Source organism: Dendrobates tinctorius, unplaced genomic scaffold (assembly GCF_039654945.1).
Source record: "Dendrobates tinctorius isolate UK_male_01 unplaced genomic scaffold, ASM3965494v1 ptg000016l, whole genome shotgun sequence".
NCBI classification, from domain to species: Eukaryota; Metazoa; Chordata; class Amphibia; order Anura; family Dendrobatidae; genus Dendrobates; species Dendrobates tinctorius.
The window spans coordinates 31436501-31455174 of NW_027361684.1; the positions used below are offsets into that span (position 1 = coordinate 31436501).

The 18674-nt window shown below is 42.6% G+C and overlaps 1 protein-coding gene across 1 annotated transcript in view; it reads left to right on the top strand.

Moving 5' to 3' along the window:
• LOC141078083 (3 beta-hydroxysteroid dehydrogenase type 7-like) overlaps window positions 1-16549 on the top strand; it is an 84866-nt gene extending 68317 nt beyond the window's left edge. Inside the window, exons 5-6 of the mRNA XM_073564915.1 lie at window positions 9433-9595; window positions 14486-16549. Of these exons, the coding sequence (XP_073421016.1) occupies window positions 9433-9595; window positions 14486-14901 (579 nt within the window). The 3' untranslated portion in view covers window positions 14902-16549. The remainder of the gene's footprint in view (window positions 1-9432; window positions 9596-14485) is intronic.
• Window positions 16550-18674: the final 2125 nt, after the last annotated feature.

Here is an 18674-nt window from a genome sequence, read left to right on the forward strand (position 1 = left end):
AACTCAGTGTCTGTCCTCAAACTGCCTGCCTGTGTATCCTCCCACAAATGCATTACAGCCTGCCTCTGTTCTCACAGTCTCTCAACCATGTGCATGGTGGAGTTCCACCTTGTTGTAACGTCTATGATTAGGCGGTGCTTGGGGAGGTGGAGCGATCGCTGTAGCCTCTGCACACGACTGGAGTCTACAGGTGAGGGACGGATGTGCGAGCACAGTCTTTGCACCTTATGGAGAAGGGCCTGTAACTCCAGATAATTAATTATGAAGCACTGCACCACCAGGTTCAAGGTGTGAGCCAGGCAAGGTATGTGTTTGAGTTTTGCCAGGGCTATGGCCGCCACAAAATTACATCCGTTATCACTGACTACCTTGCCTGGCTCAAGATGTAGACTGCCCAGCCATGACTCAGTTTCTCACTGCAATTAGTTGGCCAGTACCTCCGCGGTGTGTCTGTTGTCACCCAAAGACATCATCTTTAAAACAGCCTGCTGACGCTTACCACTAGCTGTTCGACAGTGGGACACCTCGTGTGCAACACTGGAGGCTGCGGATGGAGTGCTCGTGCGACTGCGCTCTGTCGATGAGCTTTCGCTTCTGGAGGAGGAGGAGGCAGAGGGTCAAATGCCAACAGCCAACTGTTGCCTATACCGTGGGCTAGCCAGCACTGTCCCACCACCGCTGTCCCCTGTGGACCCTGCATCCACCACATTCACCCAACAGCAGTGATGGACACGTAACGGCCCTGGCCATGCCTACTGGCCCATGCATCTGTTGTGAGATGCACCTTTCTACTCACTGATTGAGTGCATGGACAATGCGGTCTTTCACATGCAGGTGGAGGGCAGAGATGGCTTTTCTAGAAAAGAAATGCCGACTGGGTAGGTCATAGGGTGGGACAGCGTAGGCCATGAGCTCTCGGAACGCTGCCCTTTCAACCAAACGGAAGGGCATCATCTCTAGTGAGATCAGTTTGGCAATGTAGGCATTCAAAGCCAGTGTACGTGGATGAGAGGATGAGTACTTTCTTGTCCTACTCAGAGCCTCTGCTAGGGTGAACTGGACTTGAGAGCTGCATATGGTGGAACTAGCGGTGGACATGGCGGACTGAGAGGTGGTTGGTGATGGTGGTGGTGGTGGTGATGGCCTAGATGCAGTCTTGTGTTGGAAAAACATTGTGATTCCCTAACTGCTTTGCCTTGCGACGACACCTCAACATTTCTTGCTGGTGGTGTGCTAACCGGTGGGCTTACAGTGGGGGGAAGCGATGCAGCATTGCTGGATAACTTCAGTCGGAGCAGGTGCACATGTGCTACCTGAGGTTTTGTAGTCCGTCCACGCTTGCAAGTGCATGGTGTTTACATGTCTAAGCATGCGACTGGTATTCAAATTTTGGAGATTTTTCCCTCAGCTAAAGGTCCTTCCGCACTTCTTACAGATAACCTTTGCCTCATCAATAGGATTTTGGTCAAAAAAGTGCCACACTGCACTCTTCCTACTATGGGAAAAATTTTCAGGCTTTCCACACTGTGCTAATTTGACCGTCTGGCCAAGCTGTCCTGCAACTCTTGTTTTTTTTTAACATGTTTTTGGACTGCTACGGACCTGCCAGATAATCGCATCTGCGATGTCGATGCCTGCTGCGGATCCTCCTCCTTTTCTGAGCTATTGCCAGCGGCACCCTCTTCCCCCAATGGATGCCAATCCGGGTCAACAACTGGGTCATCCATCACCTCCTCTTCAATTTCATCTGCACCTTCCTCTGTGTCACCGTGCACGGTGGTATAGTATGCGGGAAGGGGCACCCGAGTTTCATCAGGGTCATAATCTGGCTCAGTAGACTGCGAGGGCAATGCAGTGCTCTGGGTGAATGTACCAGCAGAATTATATAGCACTGACTGTGCATCAGTGCACTCCATGTCATATTCATCTTGGACTGGGGAATTCAGCATTTCACTTGATAACTCAGGAATGGTATGTGAAAAGAGCTCCATGGAGTAATCTGAAGTGTGGCCTGCCACATCCTTCACTTTTCGTGGAGGTGAAGGACACAAGGAAAGGTGTTGTTCCTGACCAGGAGCCTGCACTGACGACTCAGTGCTTGCAGTTTTTGAAACTTCAGAAGAGGAGGCGATAGAGCTGGAGGCTGTTTTGGCAATGTAAGCCAAAACCTGTTCCTGATGCTCTGGCTTTAAAATCGGTTTACTTACTCCCAGAGAAGGGAGCCTTCCAGGCCTCGTGGAGCCAGACGATGACGCAGGCTCCACACCTCCTACCTTAGGTGCTATTGTGCTTTTGGCATAACCAGCAGATGTACCACCACCATCAGTAACAGCTGACCCCCCCGCCCACGTCCGTGGCCTCTTCAACCATACTTCCTCATTTTTGGGAAAATGTACCAAAAATACCAGCAGATATATGGTACTGTATGAGGAGCATACAGCTGTATACGATGTAGGGGAAAATTTAAATCTCAGTATATATTTCCATAGTCACACACAGACGCTTACTCAGTATGGATTTGACCGTTATACAAACAGGAGACATACGGTACTGTATCAGAAGCGTACAGCTGTATGCGGTGTAGGGGAAAATTTAAATCTCCATATTTATTTCCGGAGTCACACACAGACGCTCTCCCAGTATGGATTTCACCGTAATACAAACAGCAGATATACGGTACTGTATCAGAAGCGTACAGCTGTATATGGTGTAGGGGAATCTCCGTATTTATTTCCAGAGTCACACACAGACGCTCTCCCAGTATGGATTTCACCATAATACAAACAGCAGATATATGGTACTGTATCAGAAGCATACAGCTGTATACGGTGTAGGGGAAAATTTAAATCTCCGTATTTATTTCCGGAGTCAAAAACAGACGCTCTCTCAGTATGGATTTCACCGTAATACAAACAGCAGATATACGGTACTGTATCAGAAGCATAAAGCTGTATACTGTGTAGGGGAAAATTTAAATCTCTGTATTTATTTCCCAAGTCACACACAGATGCTCTCCCAGTATGGATTTCACCGTAATACAAACAGCAGATATATGGTTCTGTATCAGAAGCGTACAGCTGTATACGGTGTAGGGGAAAATTTAAATCTCTGTATTTATTTCCGAAGTCACACACAGATGCTCTCCCAGTATGGATTTCACCGTAATACAAACAGCAGATATACGGTACTGTATCAGAAGTGTACAGCTGTATACGGTGTAAGGGAAAATTTAAATCTCCGTATTTATTTCCGGAGCCAAAAACAGACGCTCTCTCAGTATGGATTTCACCATAATACAAATAGCAGATATACAGTACTGTATCAGAAGCGTACAACTGTAGACGGTGAAGGGGAAAATTTAAAACTCCATATTTATTTCCGGAGTCACACACAGACGCTCTCTCTGTATGGATTTCACCGTAATAAAACAGCAGATATACGGTACTGTATCAGAAGCGTACAGCTGTATACGGTGTAAGGGAAAATTTAAATCTCCGTATTTATTTCCGGAGTCAAAAATAGACGCTCTCTCAGTATGGATTTCACTTTAATACAAACAGCAGATATACGGTACTGTATCAGAAGCGTACAGCTGTATACGGTAATAGGCAGAAATGACAATGCATAGGGCTGAAATAAAATAGCATTACGTATCATAAATCTATTGTGTATAAGTCATGAAAGAAATCTTACACAGCCCATAGCCAATCAGTGTAGAACACACTGTAAATATATATATAAAGCAAGCCGGAGAAAAAAACAGTGCATAGACGTCCAAAGATAAATAGAAAAATCACATATCTTTATTAGGAGACACAGGTTAAAAAAGGCTTAGTGGCATAACAAGAGTGACATAAAAGGTAGCAGAACGATAGGTGTATAGTGTCCATATAAAATGGTACTCAAGTCTATATTACATAGCATCTGGTAGTGAGACAGGTATAATACAAAAATTAATAGGTTAAATAGTCCTAGTAAACATGTAGAGGTGCAATGGAGAGCCGGCCAGTCAATGAAGAGTTAAGGGTATAATCCCCGACCGACCAGCTAACCAGAGCACAAACAGGTAATCAGGACTTGGAATAATAAACTACATACCAGGAAATGGGACACTGGACACCCCGTACTGCAAGAGTTATACCCTTAACACAGTGCCCACAGTGTACGTCCTTGCTCATTGGCTGGAAAAAGTCACCTGCAAGCATTCTGGGAAATGTGACTTTGGCACTGGTTTTTCCGACTGCATGGACGACTTCACGCTATGGTCAGGTTTCGGTTGACGAAACTCACGCCATGGTCGGGTTTCGGTCAGCAAAACCCGAATTTGGCAAAAGTCGGCGACTTATGAATCTGGCCGACCTGTTTCGCTCAACTCTACCGCTCACCTCTCCAGCCCCTCCCATCCTCACTGTCACCCGTCCTGTCCTAACCTCATTGTCCTATCCCCACCATGAGTACTGAATCACTGGCCCTCTGTCACTCTAGTTTGTGATTTCCAGCTCTGATTAAACCTGAGACAATTCTGCACAAGTGCGCATAAGATAACAACATAATGACTTTATGACATGCGCTGTGAATTGCAGATTGTGGGTCAGAGCTGAAAGTTCTAGCCTATCGTGAAGAGGGATTCATTGGTGATAAGAAGCAATGTTGAGGTCCAGACATGTGACAGTGAGAAGCAGAGGAGGCGGAGAGATGAGCATTAAGGTGAGTATAAGTATTTTTTTATTTTTTAATCTTTTGTTGTCCCTTTATGTTTCAGCAAAATAGGAGTTACCGACTGCAATTTTGCTGAATTCAGATGGAAGAAATTTTTTTTAAAAAATCAGCAGTTTTGCAAATGTGGATTTTTAAAAAATTCAAGTAGAATTCAATTCCACTTAAGTGCTGTATATATTCGCTCATCTTTAGTGACAAATGTTCTTTGTGGTAAAACACTTTAAATGGATTATTTGGGGTTATTTTATTATATTTATCATGGGGTAAAGAACTTACAGGCAGGTAGTTGCTAACTGTATTTTCTGTCTGGTGCCAGCTCAGAGCGGTCACGGATAGGGATGAGTGAACTCAAACTGCAAAATGTGGGGTTCGTACTGGACACCTAGGTCTGGTACCGAACCATGAACATGGTCTTTTTAATGTATGTCCGGTTTCCTGTTTGGGATCACCAGTCTAATGAAGCTTGTTGAAAGGCTGCAGCGTAGCCAATCAACAAACTTTTAGTCTTTGAGCCCTTCCGGAGCCATCACAGCCATGCCAAGTTTTGACATGCTTGTGCAGCATGTGACCCGTCTTGAATAAAGGCCATATCACGAGTGCCTGCCGCCATTATGCTCTCATTGGTGTAGGGATAGGACGCAGTTGAAGTGAGGGACTGATAGTGACTGCACTCTGCAAAAAAACGCTGTGTGTACTCTGAAACCCATATCTTTGGTAGTACTGTGCTAATAGCCGCTGTGTGTACTCTGCTCCCATATCTGTGGGAGAACTGTCCTTTAAGTTGCTGTGTGTACTCTGCACCCCCCGCCTGTTGGTGTACTGTCCTTTAAGCAGCTGTGTGTACTCTGCACCCCTCCAACCTGTGGGAGTTCTGTCATTTAAGCAGCTGTGTGTACTCTCCTGCTTCCTCTTCTGCTGCGGTCTCAGCCTTTTCCTCCTGCTCATGATCAACAAGGCCACCTGCCTCTCCACACCCTCCTATGGAAGTGTTCAGTTTTCCATCCCCCAAATCCTCAAAAGCAATAGGAGATACCAACCTAGCCACGCATAAGCCATGGTCTAGAATAACAGCATTTCCAAATTACTGGCCTTTGAAATGCTGTGATTCCAGCTGTTGTAGAACAGTTTTAAAAACTGATGTTGGTGGCTGTTCCACAGCATGTTGTTCCCAGCCACCACTACTTTTCCAGGTGGGCTATCCCTGCCCTGTACCAACATGTTGGGAACCAAATCAAGTGTGCACTGCGCAAGGTCATCAGTGGCAAGGCCCACATAACCATCGATAAGTGGACCAGTAAGCATGGCCAGGGACATTACATCTCTCTAATAGCCCACTGTGTAAATGTAGTGGCGACTGGGGCAGAGGCATTCTAGCTCATGTCCTACCACCAATTAGTATTGCTCAATGTTTTTTTGTTCAGGTTGCCACCTCCTCCTGCTCCTCTTCCTCTACCGCTTATTCAAATGAAGACATGCACCGCCAACTTGAGCACAGTCAAGGGGAAACAACAGCAGGCTGTTCTTAACTTACTCTGTTTAGGGGGGTGAAACAGCAGACAGATGAGGGGTTGTGCCGGTGAACCTCAAGCCCGGCCTGGTGGTGTGCGATAACCGGTGAAATCTCATAGAAGCTTTGGGCCTAGCCGATTTAACGCACATCCCTTGCCTGGAGCATACACTATACAGTACTTGGTGGTGCAGAGCTTACTGAAAAACTACCCACACATGTCGGAGCTGCGGCTTAAATTGCGAGCAGTGTGTGCTCACTTTTGGTGTTCTCTCCTTCACCCTCATCTACAAACAAGGTGTAACTACACCTTGCCTATGCGGGAGAGACTGTGATAAGCAGCAGGCAATAGAGGAGTTTCAGAGGAGCAATCATGTTCACAGAAGGGTGGCATTCACATCAGCTCACGGGCATCACTGGATTGTGACTGGGGGGATACAGAGTACGCAGACAATATGCTCCCACTTAGGACAAGCTTGTCATTGTCTGTGGGCAGCCTGGCACACATGAGCCAATACATGCTGCAGTGCCTGCACAATGACTGACGAGTTGCCCATATTGTTACCAGCAAAGATTGCTGGGTAGCACCTTGATGGATCCCCGCTGCAAGGAAAACGTACCATCATTATTTCTGATACTGAACCAGGGTCGCAAAATGCTTGAATACAAGCACAAGCTGGTAGAAAAACTACTAATGATTTTGCCACCTGGCAGCAGGGGCTTAGTGGAAAAACAAGGCAGAGGCCAAGGAGGAAGTCGACAACGCAGCTGGGGCACCGTCAGTACCTTGGAGGAAGTTAGGGTTAGCATGGTCGAAATGTGGCAAAACTTTATGGCCACACCACAACTTCTTGCACCACCATCTGATATGGCAGTGTTACAACAACATAGTGGAAGAATATGTAGATGTCCACACGTCTCCACATACAAACAGATAGGTCTGCCTTATTTAACTTCTGAGTCTCCAAATCGGACACATGGCCTGAGCTTGCCCTTTATGCCTTGGACGGAGCTAGACTACCTTGCAGCAAGTGTATTCTCAAAACGTGTGTTAATGTGTTTAGCATGGCAGTTGGTGCCATCACAGACGGGCTCATCCGCCTGTTCACATCCACTGTGGGGAAGCTAACATTCCTTAAAATGAACCCGGCATGCATCCCACAGGACATGTCCATACTTTAGGATGACTAGACAATAGTGATTAAATAGCGTGCTTGGATAAGGTAGTGGCCTAACAAATAGGCAATCCCTGCAGATGTTGCTGTTGTCGAACAGCTGCGAGACATGCAGCGGCGGCAACTTGAGCAATTTTTTCGAGCATGCTGACAATGCTTGATTAGGACATGAGCTTGCTCGGATAACACCTTATCTGAGCACGCTCACTCATCACTACTAAACAACTATAACGGCAACACCCAGACAGTCTTCAACTCTATTTGGCATTCATTTCATATGGGGAACGCCTCCCCAAATAAAAAAACAAAGAACTGTGTTGGCTACCACCTCCTTCATCTCTTCCACCTATACCGTTGTGTTTACCTTCTCCTCCACTTGTACCTGTTCCTCCTGGTTCAAAAACCTTATTATTTATTTCTACTCTGCTTAACATAGGAAAAGGACGCAGTTGTAGTGAGAGTCTGTATTCATTTTTGCGTGTGCACAGTTTTACAAAAACACTCTCTCTTTGTACTCTGCACGTGTATCTGAGTCAGTAGGAGTGATGTGTGTGTAAACATATTTTTCTAATCTTAGGCAACCATGCCTGTGATAGTACTGTGCCAAAAGCCTCTGTGTGTATTCTTTAACCCATATCTGTGCAAGTGCTTTGCCTAAAACCGCTGTGTGTATTCTTTAACCCATATCTGTGGGAGTACTTTGTCAAAAGACCCTGTGTGTATTCTTTAACCCATACATTTGGGAGTATTTTGCCAAAAGCCACTGTGCATATTTTTGTACCCGTATCTGTGGGAGTACTTTGACAAAAGCTGCTGTGTGTATTCTTTAACCCATATATGTGGGAGTAATTTGCCAATAGCTGTGTGTATTTTTTATCCGAATCTGTGTGAGTAATCAGTATGAGTAATGTGCCTACAAACTGCTGTTTGTACTCTGCATCCCTGGCTATGGGAGCACTGTGGGCCATTGCCTAGCCATTTGATGGCTGAGAGTGCCTCCAGTTCCTTCTCTTTGTGTTCCACTGGGTCTCCTCTTAATCATGGCACAAGTTTGAACTAACAAGCAAACAAAAAACTAGAAAAAAAGTGCAATTCCATTATCCCTAGCTGAAGCATTCATACGTGGTTGCCTGCTTTGACCAATAATTTTTTCAAAGGAAACACTTCGGGCCCCCTGGACACTAAAGCAACAGCATTGGAGATGTACTAATGTAGGGGTACTGTGCCCCATGCTCTGTGGGTGAAATTTGTAAGCTGAGGGGATACCCTGCTCCATGTTCTCTGGGTGAAATTTTTATCTCCACTGGAAATAGTTAGCCTTAGTCTCTGTGAAGGCACTGTTAAAAGTTTTATGTTATTTATTTACTTCCTATTTTACCATGATTGCTACGGTAACAGAACCCCTATAAGTGATTTCCCTATTAACATTTGTTTGCAGGGCAATTGTCCTGCTCTTACCCCCATTTAACATCCTTTTGCAGCCCCCTAGCCCTGACTATAACCAATTTACAGCCATTATAAAGCACTGAAGTTTAGGTCCCCATTGACTTCTATTGGGTTCGGGTCCAGAGTCAAGTTTGAGGTCGAGTTCAGACTCGAACTGAACTTTTTACTGTGTTTGTTGAACCAGGCAAACCCGAACAACCACGAGTTCGCTCATCACTAGTCTCCTGTCAACGATTCTGCTGCTTCACACCAACGAGCATTTCTTCCTCTTCTGTTGATGGGGCATGACTGCCAACATCATGCTATTTGACAACTGGCTCCCCACAGTTATGCATTGGCGAGCCAGATGTCAATCAGCATGACATGCCACATCTACAGAGCAGAAGAGAAGCGGCTGCTCTGTCAACTTGACATCACGAAAAGCAGCTGAATCATCAGCAGAACCTTGAACCTTTACGGGAGCCATGGGAGCCATAACAAGGCATTGTACATGAGGTTTGAGGACTTAGATGAGGTTGCTGGTGTTTTTCCTAATGTACTGTACAATGTCAACAAAATAATAGTTTCCTTTTTATTTCTTATCAGACTAGAAATGGAAATAAACTAACCACATGTGTGATTCGGCCAAGTAACATCTATGGTGAAAAGATGCGATTTTTAAAGGAAACTTACCAATCTGCAAAATCAAATTCTAATCGCCTGAACTACCTTGAACCTGATAATATAGAACAAAGCCTAACATACGTTGGTAAGACAAATAATAAAGTAGACTGGACTTGTTATTGGCCACAATAGACCTGTGACCACAGACACTCACAACTTTCTGGCTAATGGATGCAAATATTTTTTAATAAGACAACATTCATCTTGTTATACATTGTTTTAGATCATCCTATGCCGCTTTATCTCACACACCCTAAAAACACAAGAGATCCACTTCCATGCTTAATAGTAAGAGTAGTGTGCTTCTCGCTACATAGGTCTGGTTGACTCCTGTTCCAATAAAACATTTATGATTGTGGTGATAGAATTACATTTTGGTCTTATCGCTCCAAGCTTTGTTAGTTGGTGTATGGTGCCTTGTAAGTGGCTTATTTATGGCATTAGTGCAGTGCAGCTATGTCAATCCTACCATTTCGAAAACATTTTGTTCCAGTATTTCTTTATTGTACATGTTGAAACATGTTCACCAATCTGCTTCAGACAATCCCGGATTGGAAACTCTATTGTTGGCTTTGTAATAACAGTCTGAACATAAATGACTGCCATTTTTGAAAATCTGGACATATTTTCTTTGTCCGTTTCCTGATTTAAAAAATTTAACTGTCACAGAAATATCGTGAAAGAGAGGGGCCAGAACATTGTGGCGTCTGGTTTCACAAAGTCCTGCACTGGTTAGAAGTACTTCACCATCTTATTAAACAGTGCAAGTCTTTTCCCTAAGGGTGCCAACCTCCATTTCACTAAGGCAGTGCCACAGAGATTCTAGCTTCCGGGTGATGTGGACGACATGCTCTAATATACCACATCGGAGACGGAGGAGAAGGAGGAGGAGGAGCAGGAGGGGGTGTAAGAACTGTGGTAGGAGGTGGAGGAAACCCTGATGGAAGTAGGGCCAGCATTCCTCTGCGTCAGGAGCACATATGCCAGGGTGTGATATGGCCCCAGCCTCCACAATGTTCACCCAGTGTGCCGTCAGGGAAATGTAGCATCCCTGGCCACAAGCGCTTGTCCTCATGTCGGTTGGTAAGTGGACAAGGACAGTAAGTGCGTTGGTAAGGGCACTTGTGATGTTCTTAGACACGTGCTGGTACAAGACAGGGACGCACACCAGGAGAAAATGTGGCAATTGGAGACCGAGTACAGAGGGATGGCTGCCGTCATGAGTTGGCAAAAATCCTCTGTGTCTACCAGCCTATATGGCAGTATTTTCAAGGCAAGCTGCCTGGAAATGTTTCCGTTTAGCATTTGGACCTGTGGGTGGGTGGCTTGGAACATTCTTTTTCATTCCAAGGCCTGGGGTTGGGACAGTTCTCAGAAAGCTGAGCTCTGTATAACCTCACCCACTCCACTGCTGACAGTGTGCAATGTGCATAGGCAGAAAGTTGTTTTTTCAGGGGTGGGGTTGTACGGAGTTCATGAATATAGAGAAGTACATGGAGAAAGGTTTACTAGTCCTCTAGTGATAAAATAACTGTTTTATCAGCAGGAGATTATCAAAACTACAGCAAGCAGCCCAATAAGTGACACATCGCTGAAATAAGGTCTCTGTTCCTACATTATGCTGCTCCTGGATTATGTGACAAAAATCTGGTGACAGATTCCTTTAAATAAAACCTATTTGATGTACATATACAGATGCATCTCACAAAATTAGAATATCATCAAAAAGTTAATTTATTTGAGTTCTTCAATACAAAAAAGTGAAACTCATATATGATATAGGGTCATTAGAAACAGAGTGATCTATTTCAAGTGTTTATTTCTGTTAATGTTGATGATTATGACTTACAGACAATGAGAACCCAAAAGTCATTGTCTCAGTAAATTAGAATACTTTATAACACCAGCTTGAAACATGATTTTAAAATCCGAAATGTTGGCCTACAGAAATGTATGTTCAGTAAATGCACTCAATACTTGGTCGGAGCTCCTTTTGCATCAATTACTGCATCAATGTGGAGTGGCATGGAGGCGATCAGCCTGTGGCACTACTGAGGTGTTATGGAAGCCCAGGTTGCTTTGATAGCTGCCTTCAGCTCATCTGCATCGTTGGGTCTGGTGTCTCTCATCTTCCTCTTGACAATACCCCATAGATTCTCTATGGGGTTAAGGTCAGGCGAGATTGCTGGCAAATAAAGCACAGTGATACTGCTGTTTTTAAACCAGGTATTGGTACTTTTGGCAGTGTGGACAGGTGCCAAGTCCTGCTGGAGAATGAAATTTCCATCTCCAAAAAGCTTGTCGCCAGAGAGAACCATGAAATGCTCTAAAATTTCCTGGTGGATGGCTGCACTGCAGCTTGGATTGTGTGCCTCTCCACTCTTCCTCCAAACTCTGGGACCTTAATTTCCAAGGTCTAGAGTGAAATTTCCACAATCAGTGATGGTTTGGGGAGCCATGTCATCTGCTTGTGTAGGTTCACTGTGTTTTATCAAGACCAAAGTCAGCACAGACGTCTACAAGGAAATTTTAGAGCACTTCATGCTTCCCTCTGCTCACAAGCTTTTTGGAGATGGAAATTTCATTCTCCAGCAGGACTTTGCACCCGTCCACACTGCAAAAAGTACCAATACCTGGTTTAGAAACAACAGTATCCCTGTGATTGATTGGCAGCAAACTCACCTGACCTTAACCCCATAGAGAATCTATTGGATATTGTCAAGAGGAAGATGAGAGACACCAGACCCAACAATGCAAACGAGGTGAAGGCTGCTATCAAAGCAACCTGGGCTTCCATAACACCTCAGCAGTGCCACAGGCTGATCGTCTCTATGCCACGTTGCATTGATGCAGTAATTTATGCAAAAGGAGCCCCGACCAAGTATTGAGGGCATTTACTGAACATACATTTCAGTAGGCCAACATTTCGGATTTTACAATCATTTTTCAAGCTGATGTTATAAAGTATTCTAATTTACTGACATAATGACTTTTGGGTTTTCATTGTCTGTAAGCCATAATCATCAACATTAACAGAAATAAACACGTGAAATAGATCACTCTGTTTGTAATGACTCTATATAATATGAGTTTCACTTTTTGTATTGAAGAACTGAAATAAATTAACTTTTTGATGATATTCTAATTTTGTGAGATGCACCTGTACAGTTTTACATTTAATATTTAAATGTACAATATTTTTGTGAGGGAAAAAGAAAAATAGTAATTCCACCTTTATTTTTTTACCATGTGATTCAACAAATGGTTGAACTAAAATATTATCTTTATCATATGGGTCATGAAAATTCTGTCCATGCTGTATACATTTGTTTCCTGCATTGTTTGTTTTTTAGAGAGGGGAAAGGATTGAAAATAGAACCTCTTTTTTATGAATGAAATAGAATTTTTTTTGCCTGAACATTTTTTAATACCTTTATTAAGCTATATTAAAGTGTTAAAACTATATTCAGCATACCTAGACATTATTGCCTGTCAGCAATAATCTCACAGACTATCCATTAGTTATCCATGACATGGCCTCGGCTGCCATGCCGGCGCATCGGTATCTCCAGATCTTGTAGGGGCCAATGCCGATGTCATTTAAGGGGTTAAATAGCAGAAATGTCACTCAAGTCTGGGACTGTAATTCCATAACAAAAATAATTAATCTATGGGGGTCAATTAGTGTCAATGAATCAAACTAATTTCAAGCATTTAATATTATTGTGTTGGCATAGAGATGTAATAGTCTCTATGAAGTAAGGAAAATACATTGATCATCTCACTTGCCTGGAGCACGGAAACTTCACTCCAAGGCATGAAAGTACTAAAAAATAGAGCCGGTACCCCACTAATTTCAATAAAAATTTATACATCAGAAACACATAGCATTAGTGTGTTGCTCTTGTTGCCATTTTTTTTAATCATGTTTTATGCATTTTTTTTTACGGAAACATAAAAACGTGTACAACTACATTGAATAAATGTATCACTTTTTATTGAAGCAAGTGCAGTGCCGGCTTATTTTGGATTATAGTCTCTATGTGGAAATGGAAACATAATAACTGGTCTGTGAAATTGGCTGGCATGTCCATATTGGTCCACATGATGGCACTGTTAGCCACAAAATAATAGGAATGTACCGCTTACATACATGATCCTTCAGGTCTTGGTCAACTACTAAAAAGAAATATTAAAGTGAACCTGTCACCTTGGAAAATGCTATTTACCTGCAGATATTTATTGATTATGCTTTTCTTATAAAGTTCCATCACATTCTCCAGCACTTTACCGACATTATCATCACTGTCCCCATTGGGGCTCAAAATCTAAATTCCCTATCAGTTTGTGTTTGGGGTGTGGTAGGAAACCCACAAATAGACAAGTAGGATATACAAACTCCTGGCAGATGTTGTCCTTGGTAGGAATTCATCCCAGGACTCAAGTGCTGGATCCAGGATCGGCACCAATTTGGGAAGTATAAACCTTTATCATTTCTGCACCAGACTGGAGCTATTTAGAAGGGTTTGTCTAGTAGTGGACAACCCCTTGAAATAAATTACTGAACAATCATTACCATAGCTTTGGGGTCCATCTATATGTCTACATTGGTTATACAATAGTAAGGTCACACATTGAGAAATACATTGAGTCACACAACACTTCCACATACAATGCATGGTTCTGCCATTTCTGAGTGCATCGCCGCAAAACTGTACACGCTGCGTCGAGACGTAGATGCAGAAGATGATTGATATGATGGGGAGTTGACCATTCTGTTCAACTGTATCTGCATTGTGATGAGCAAGATACCCTTGAAATTGGGTAGGGTTGCTTGACATTAGGCCCACCTAACTCATGGGTCCGATAGTGGCTGTGTGGTCCTCTGCCATTGCGGGTGTGGTCCTCATAGAGAGAATTCTTGTGTTCATAATATGGTCATATTTCATCACTACAAATACATCTTGTATTGTAGGCAACATTGCTTGGATGCATGTACTTGCAGCACGGCAGATGCAGCTCCATCCGGACCATCTTGGTGGACAAGCCTACTATGCTTATGATGAAACTCCCTTCAATCAAAGGGTCAAGCTAAATTATGAGTTGCTCAGTGAAATTGACCCTGCTATTCAAATTGGGAAGCACATCCCTTACTGGAAGATGTGGATAATGATTTCAATTTACAACTTAATAAAAACCATTGTCAGACCTTTTTGGAACTTGAAACCATTTATGTCAATCCCCATATTGAAATTATTGGTCATTACGTACAGCCATGATACTGATAAGGCATTCAGACACTTTGGCTACAAGCCCCTTTTCACCTGGGTGGAGAGTAAGCAAAGGACCTGTAAATGGATACAGCAGCAATCGAAAGTAGAAAACAAATAACTAAAAATAGTAACTTATTGCCAAACTATGTTCCCTGAGCTTTTATAAAATTACATTTATTGGTCTGTTAGCTTGGGATTTGTTAGATGATGTAGAAACACTGTGAAGAGGTCCTGAGAGTGTAATGCTTACCTTGTGCATTGTAAGGGTGCTTGGTGGATAAACTAGCAACTTATGAAAGAAAACTAAACCTTTTGTATTTGATTATCCTCCAGGCATTCTAATGTTATAAATTTTTATAGTAAACCTAATCAACTTATTTTGCTTCATTTTCTACCAATCGTCATGCTGCAGTGCTGTTTCAATGTTCATTTCATGCTCCTTTAGAAGATGCTTTCAACTGCTGCCCAGCAAGGATCAGGACACTACATTGATACAGTGACTGTACAGGACATTCCCTATCCCTGTCTGAGACGCTCCAATTCTCATATACAGGCAGTTTGAATATAGTGCATGGATATTGCCCAGCAGCTGCTGATAACATAAACTGGGCATAGAAACAGCACTGCAGCATAGCGTTTGGGAAATAAGTAAGCAAAATAAAATAATGAAGGATATTACAACAATTGATAGTTGTGCAACGCCTGGAGGAACATTAAAAAATAACTTTAGTTACTCTTTCAAATAATTTCCAATCCACTTTTTTTGAACTGAGAAAATTGCTCAACAAAGATAAAGGTATCATTATTAGTGATTAATAGATTAAATATCAGAAAACTCCATTATGATACCAAAATATCGGACAAAATCAAGGACTGATCGCCAAAAATACAAATGAAAGAACAAAGAAAAAGAAAACGATCATCTAGTCCAAAATGTATTTAAAAATATAGAAATACTTTATTAATTACAAATAAGGAAACAGGTTTAAAAAGGTAGGAAAAACCACAGTGCATATGTGCAGTTACAAACACGGAACGTAGGTGTTTTGGCATAGCTGTTATAAGGCATCATATGTAATCATAATGTTAAACAACCATTTAAACTATATAACTGCTACAGTATATTCCCCCCAAAGAGAAATCAATCATTAATAACATATTAAAGTAGTATTCATAAATCGTTTTAGAAAGCCCCCCAAGCAATACAACATAATAAGTATAAATGGACAAAGCAATCACATAGTAGTTATGCACATACCGATTAAGGTACTGATAGACATACCAATACATATCCTGCAGACCACCAGGGAGGCAGAGGGGGGAGAGGAAAACATCAGCACACCCACGTCACCCCGATGGGCGTTTGGTCAGGGGGGCGTGACATGAGCTCTTTTGCCAACACTCATCAAGTCAATAAACCAATGCTTATAGCCTCTATTAGGGTACCAAGCCAGAGCAGATGCCATTTTGGTAGACTTGACACATCTATATACTACATGTATGTCTACTCATCTGCATGTAATATAACATTTCCCATGCAGTCTAAATGGCTTTTCTCTGACAATGCATAATTAGCTTTGTGATTAGTTTATTATAGGGTACCCTGATGACAAGCTGGGTTTGTCTAAGGTGAAAAATGCCTTAAAGAAATTGTCCACTACTTTTTCATTGAAGACCTATCCTTAGGATAGGTCATCAGTGTCTGATCACTCGGGGTCTGACACCCACCACTCCCGCCAATCAGCTGTTCTCGGTGTCGGACGGAATTGCTCAATTGCTAAGCTGCTCCGTCTTCTGATAGTGGCTGCGGCAGGGTACTACACATTTGCCTCCTATTGATTTGAACAGGAGGTGGATGTGTAGTACCCATCCACAGCCACTATCAGAAAACTGAGCAGCTCTGCTATCGAGCAGTTCCGTCCAGCAGCCACCGCCGACACTCTGAACAGCTGATCTGCGGTAGTGCCAGATGTCAGACCCTGAACGATAAAAAATTGAAAACTTTATATCATTGTAAACTCTAATCAAGGAACAGCCATAACTGCTCCTCGCACAGTATGATCACTGATTTTCTTGTACCTTAACAAATTATGCGGCTCTCCCAGCTTCTAGGACCTGGTCTTACTCCTGCTGACTCTGCAAAGTCTCTGTCAATAACAGTTTGCTTTTTGTTCTAAGGCTTTGGACCTTTTCATGTTTCCCCATTGCATGTCTGAGCAAGAGCAGAGGAAACTTTTAGCTTTATCATTATTAGATGTATATCCCTTTGTTACATTTATGTCACAATGTTCTTTACTGTATTCTTTTTGAGTTTTTCTCTTTGATCGAACCAATAAAATGTATCTAAGCAATTGTAGCATTTTTGACTCATTAAACATGGTGCCAGCTATTTTGTGTTCTGTGAGCTATTTGATGCTGTATGAGAGGGAACTAAAGCCATGATTCAAAGTATTGGTCCAAATTTTGCAATTTTATTCTCAAAACAGTCTGTTAGGACAATTTATTAAAGTATTTTTAGAGGCTCTGAACCTTCTCACAGTTTTACATTATAAAGCCGGAGTCACACTAAACGTATGGAAAATCAGTCTGAGTCTCCCTGCCGAGAGTCGCACGAGTGTTCTCCATATGGTCATCCCTGTGTAATGCGTTTGCAATATGATGATGCGATTTACTCCCACCCATGTATCTGTATGACATCCGTATAACATTAGTATGACTTTACATTTCTCACTGACTTTCCCCATTGAATTAAATGGCTCAGTGGGCTGAAATGAGGAATATGTGTGCGTATTTGTCACAATCTAGATGGATGGTCTGTGTGGCGTTCGAGTTTTTCTCACACCCACAGACGTCTCAGACAATATACTCGTACAATCGCAACTTGCTGCGATTTTACACGCACATCGAATACACCTGAGAAAAAATATGGTGATGTGAGCTGCCCCATAGATTAGCACCGGTCCGAGTGCTATGCAATGTTTTCTCGCCTAGCACTCGTCCGTATTCTGCGGTAGTTTGACTCCAGCCTAAAGCCAAGAGTATGTGGACACCCCTTCAAAATATTCAGTTGAGGTGTTACAAACGTACCTATTGCAAACAAAGACATAAAATCATGCAGATAGCCATGTGATCTTTATAGATAAATATTGCTAGTAGTATGAGGACTTTAAGGGTTGTTCCCATTTATTAAAGTTTAATTCTCTGCTGTGGACTATTGCAAAGAAACAAACTGAGCTGTGCTGGCCTTACCGGGGTCCAATGGCAGGTCTTGCTGCTGTTCCCAGTGTCTGGCAGTGGCTACGTCATTGACATCACATTGACAGTGTGGCAGAGAATCTGTGAGCTCAATGGCTCTTAGTGGGGCATTCTGTCTACACGGGAAACACCACACTCAGAGCTGCTGTTCTCACTGATTGGCTGCTTCACAGTCATGTGACACCAGCTCTGCAGCCAATGCCTGACATTGGTGGACCTGAGTAAAGTGAGTAAAGTAGAGTTTGTTTCTGCAGATGGGGATTAACTTTTAATGAAATTGAACAACCCCTTTAACACCTTCACCTCAAAGCCTGTTTTCACCTTCCTTACCAGGCCATTTTTTTTTCAATTCTGACCAGTGTCACTCTATGAGGTTATAACTCCGAAACGCTTCAACGGATCCCACTGATTCGGAGAAAGTTTTTTCGTGACATATTGTACTTCATGATAATGATAAAAATTTCATTGATATGACTTACGTTTATTTGTGAAAAAATCTGAAATTTTGTCGAAAATGTTCAAAATATAGCAATTTTCAAACTTTTAATTTGTATGCCCTTAAATCAAAAAGTGATGTCACACAAAATAGTTAATAAACATTTCCCACATGTATATTTTACATCAGCACAATTTTTG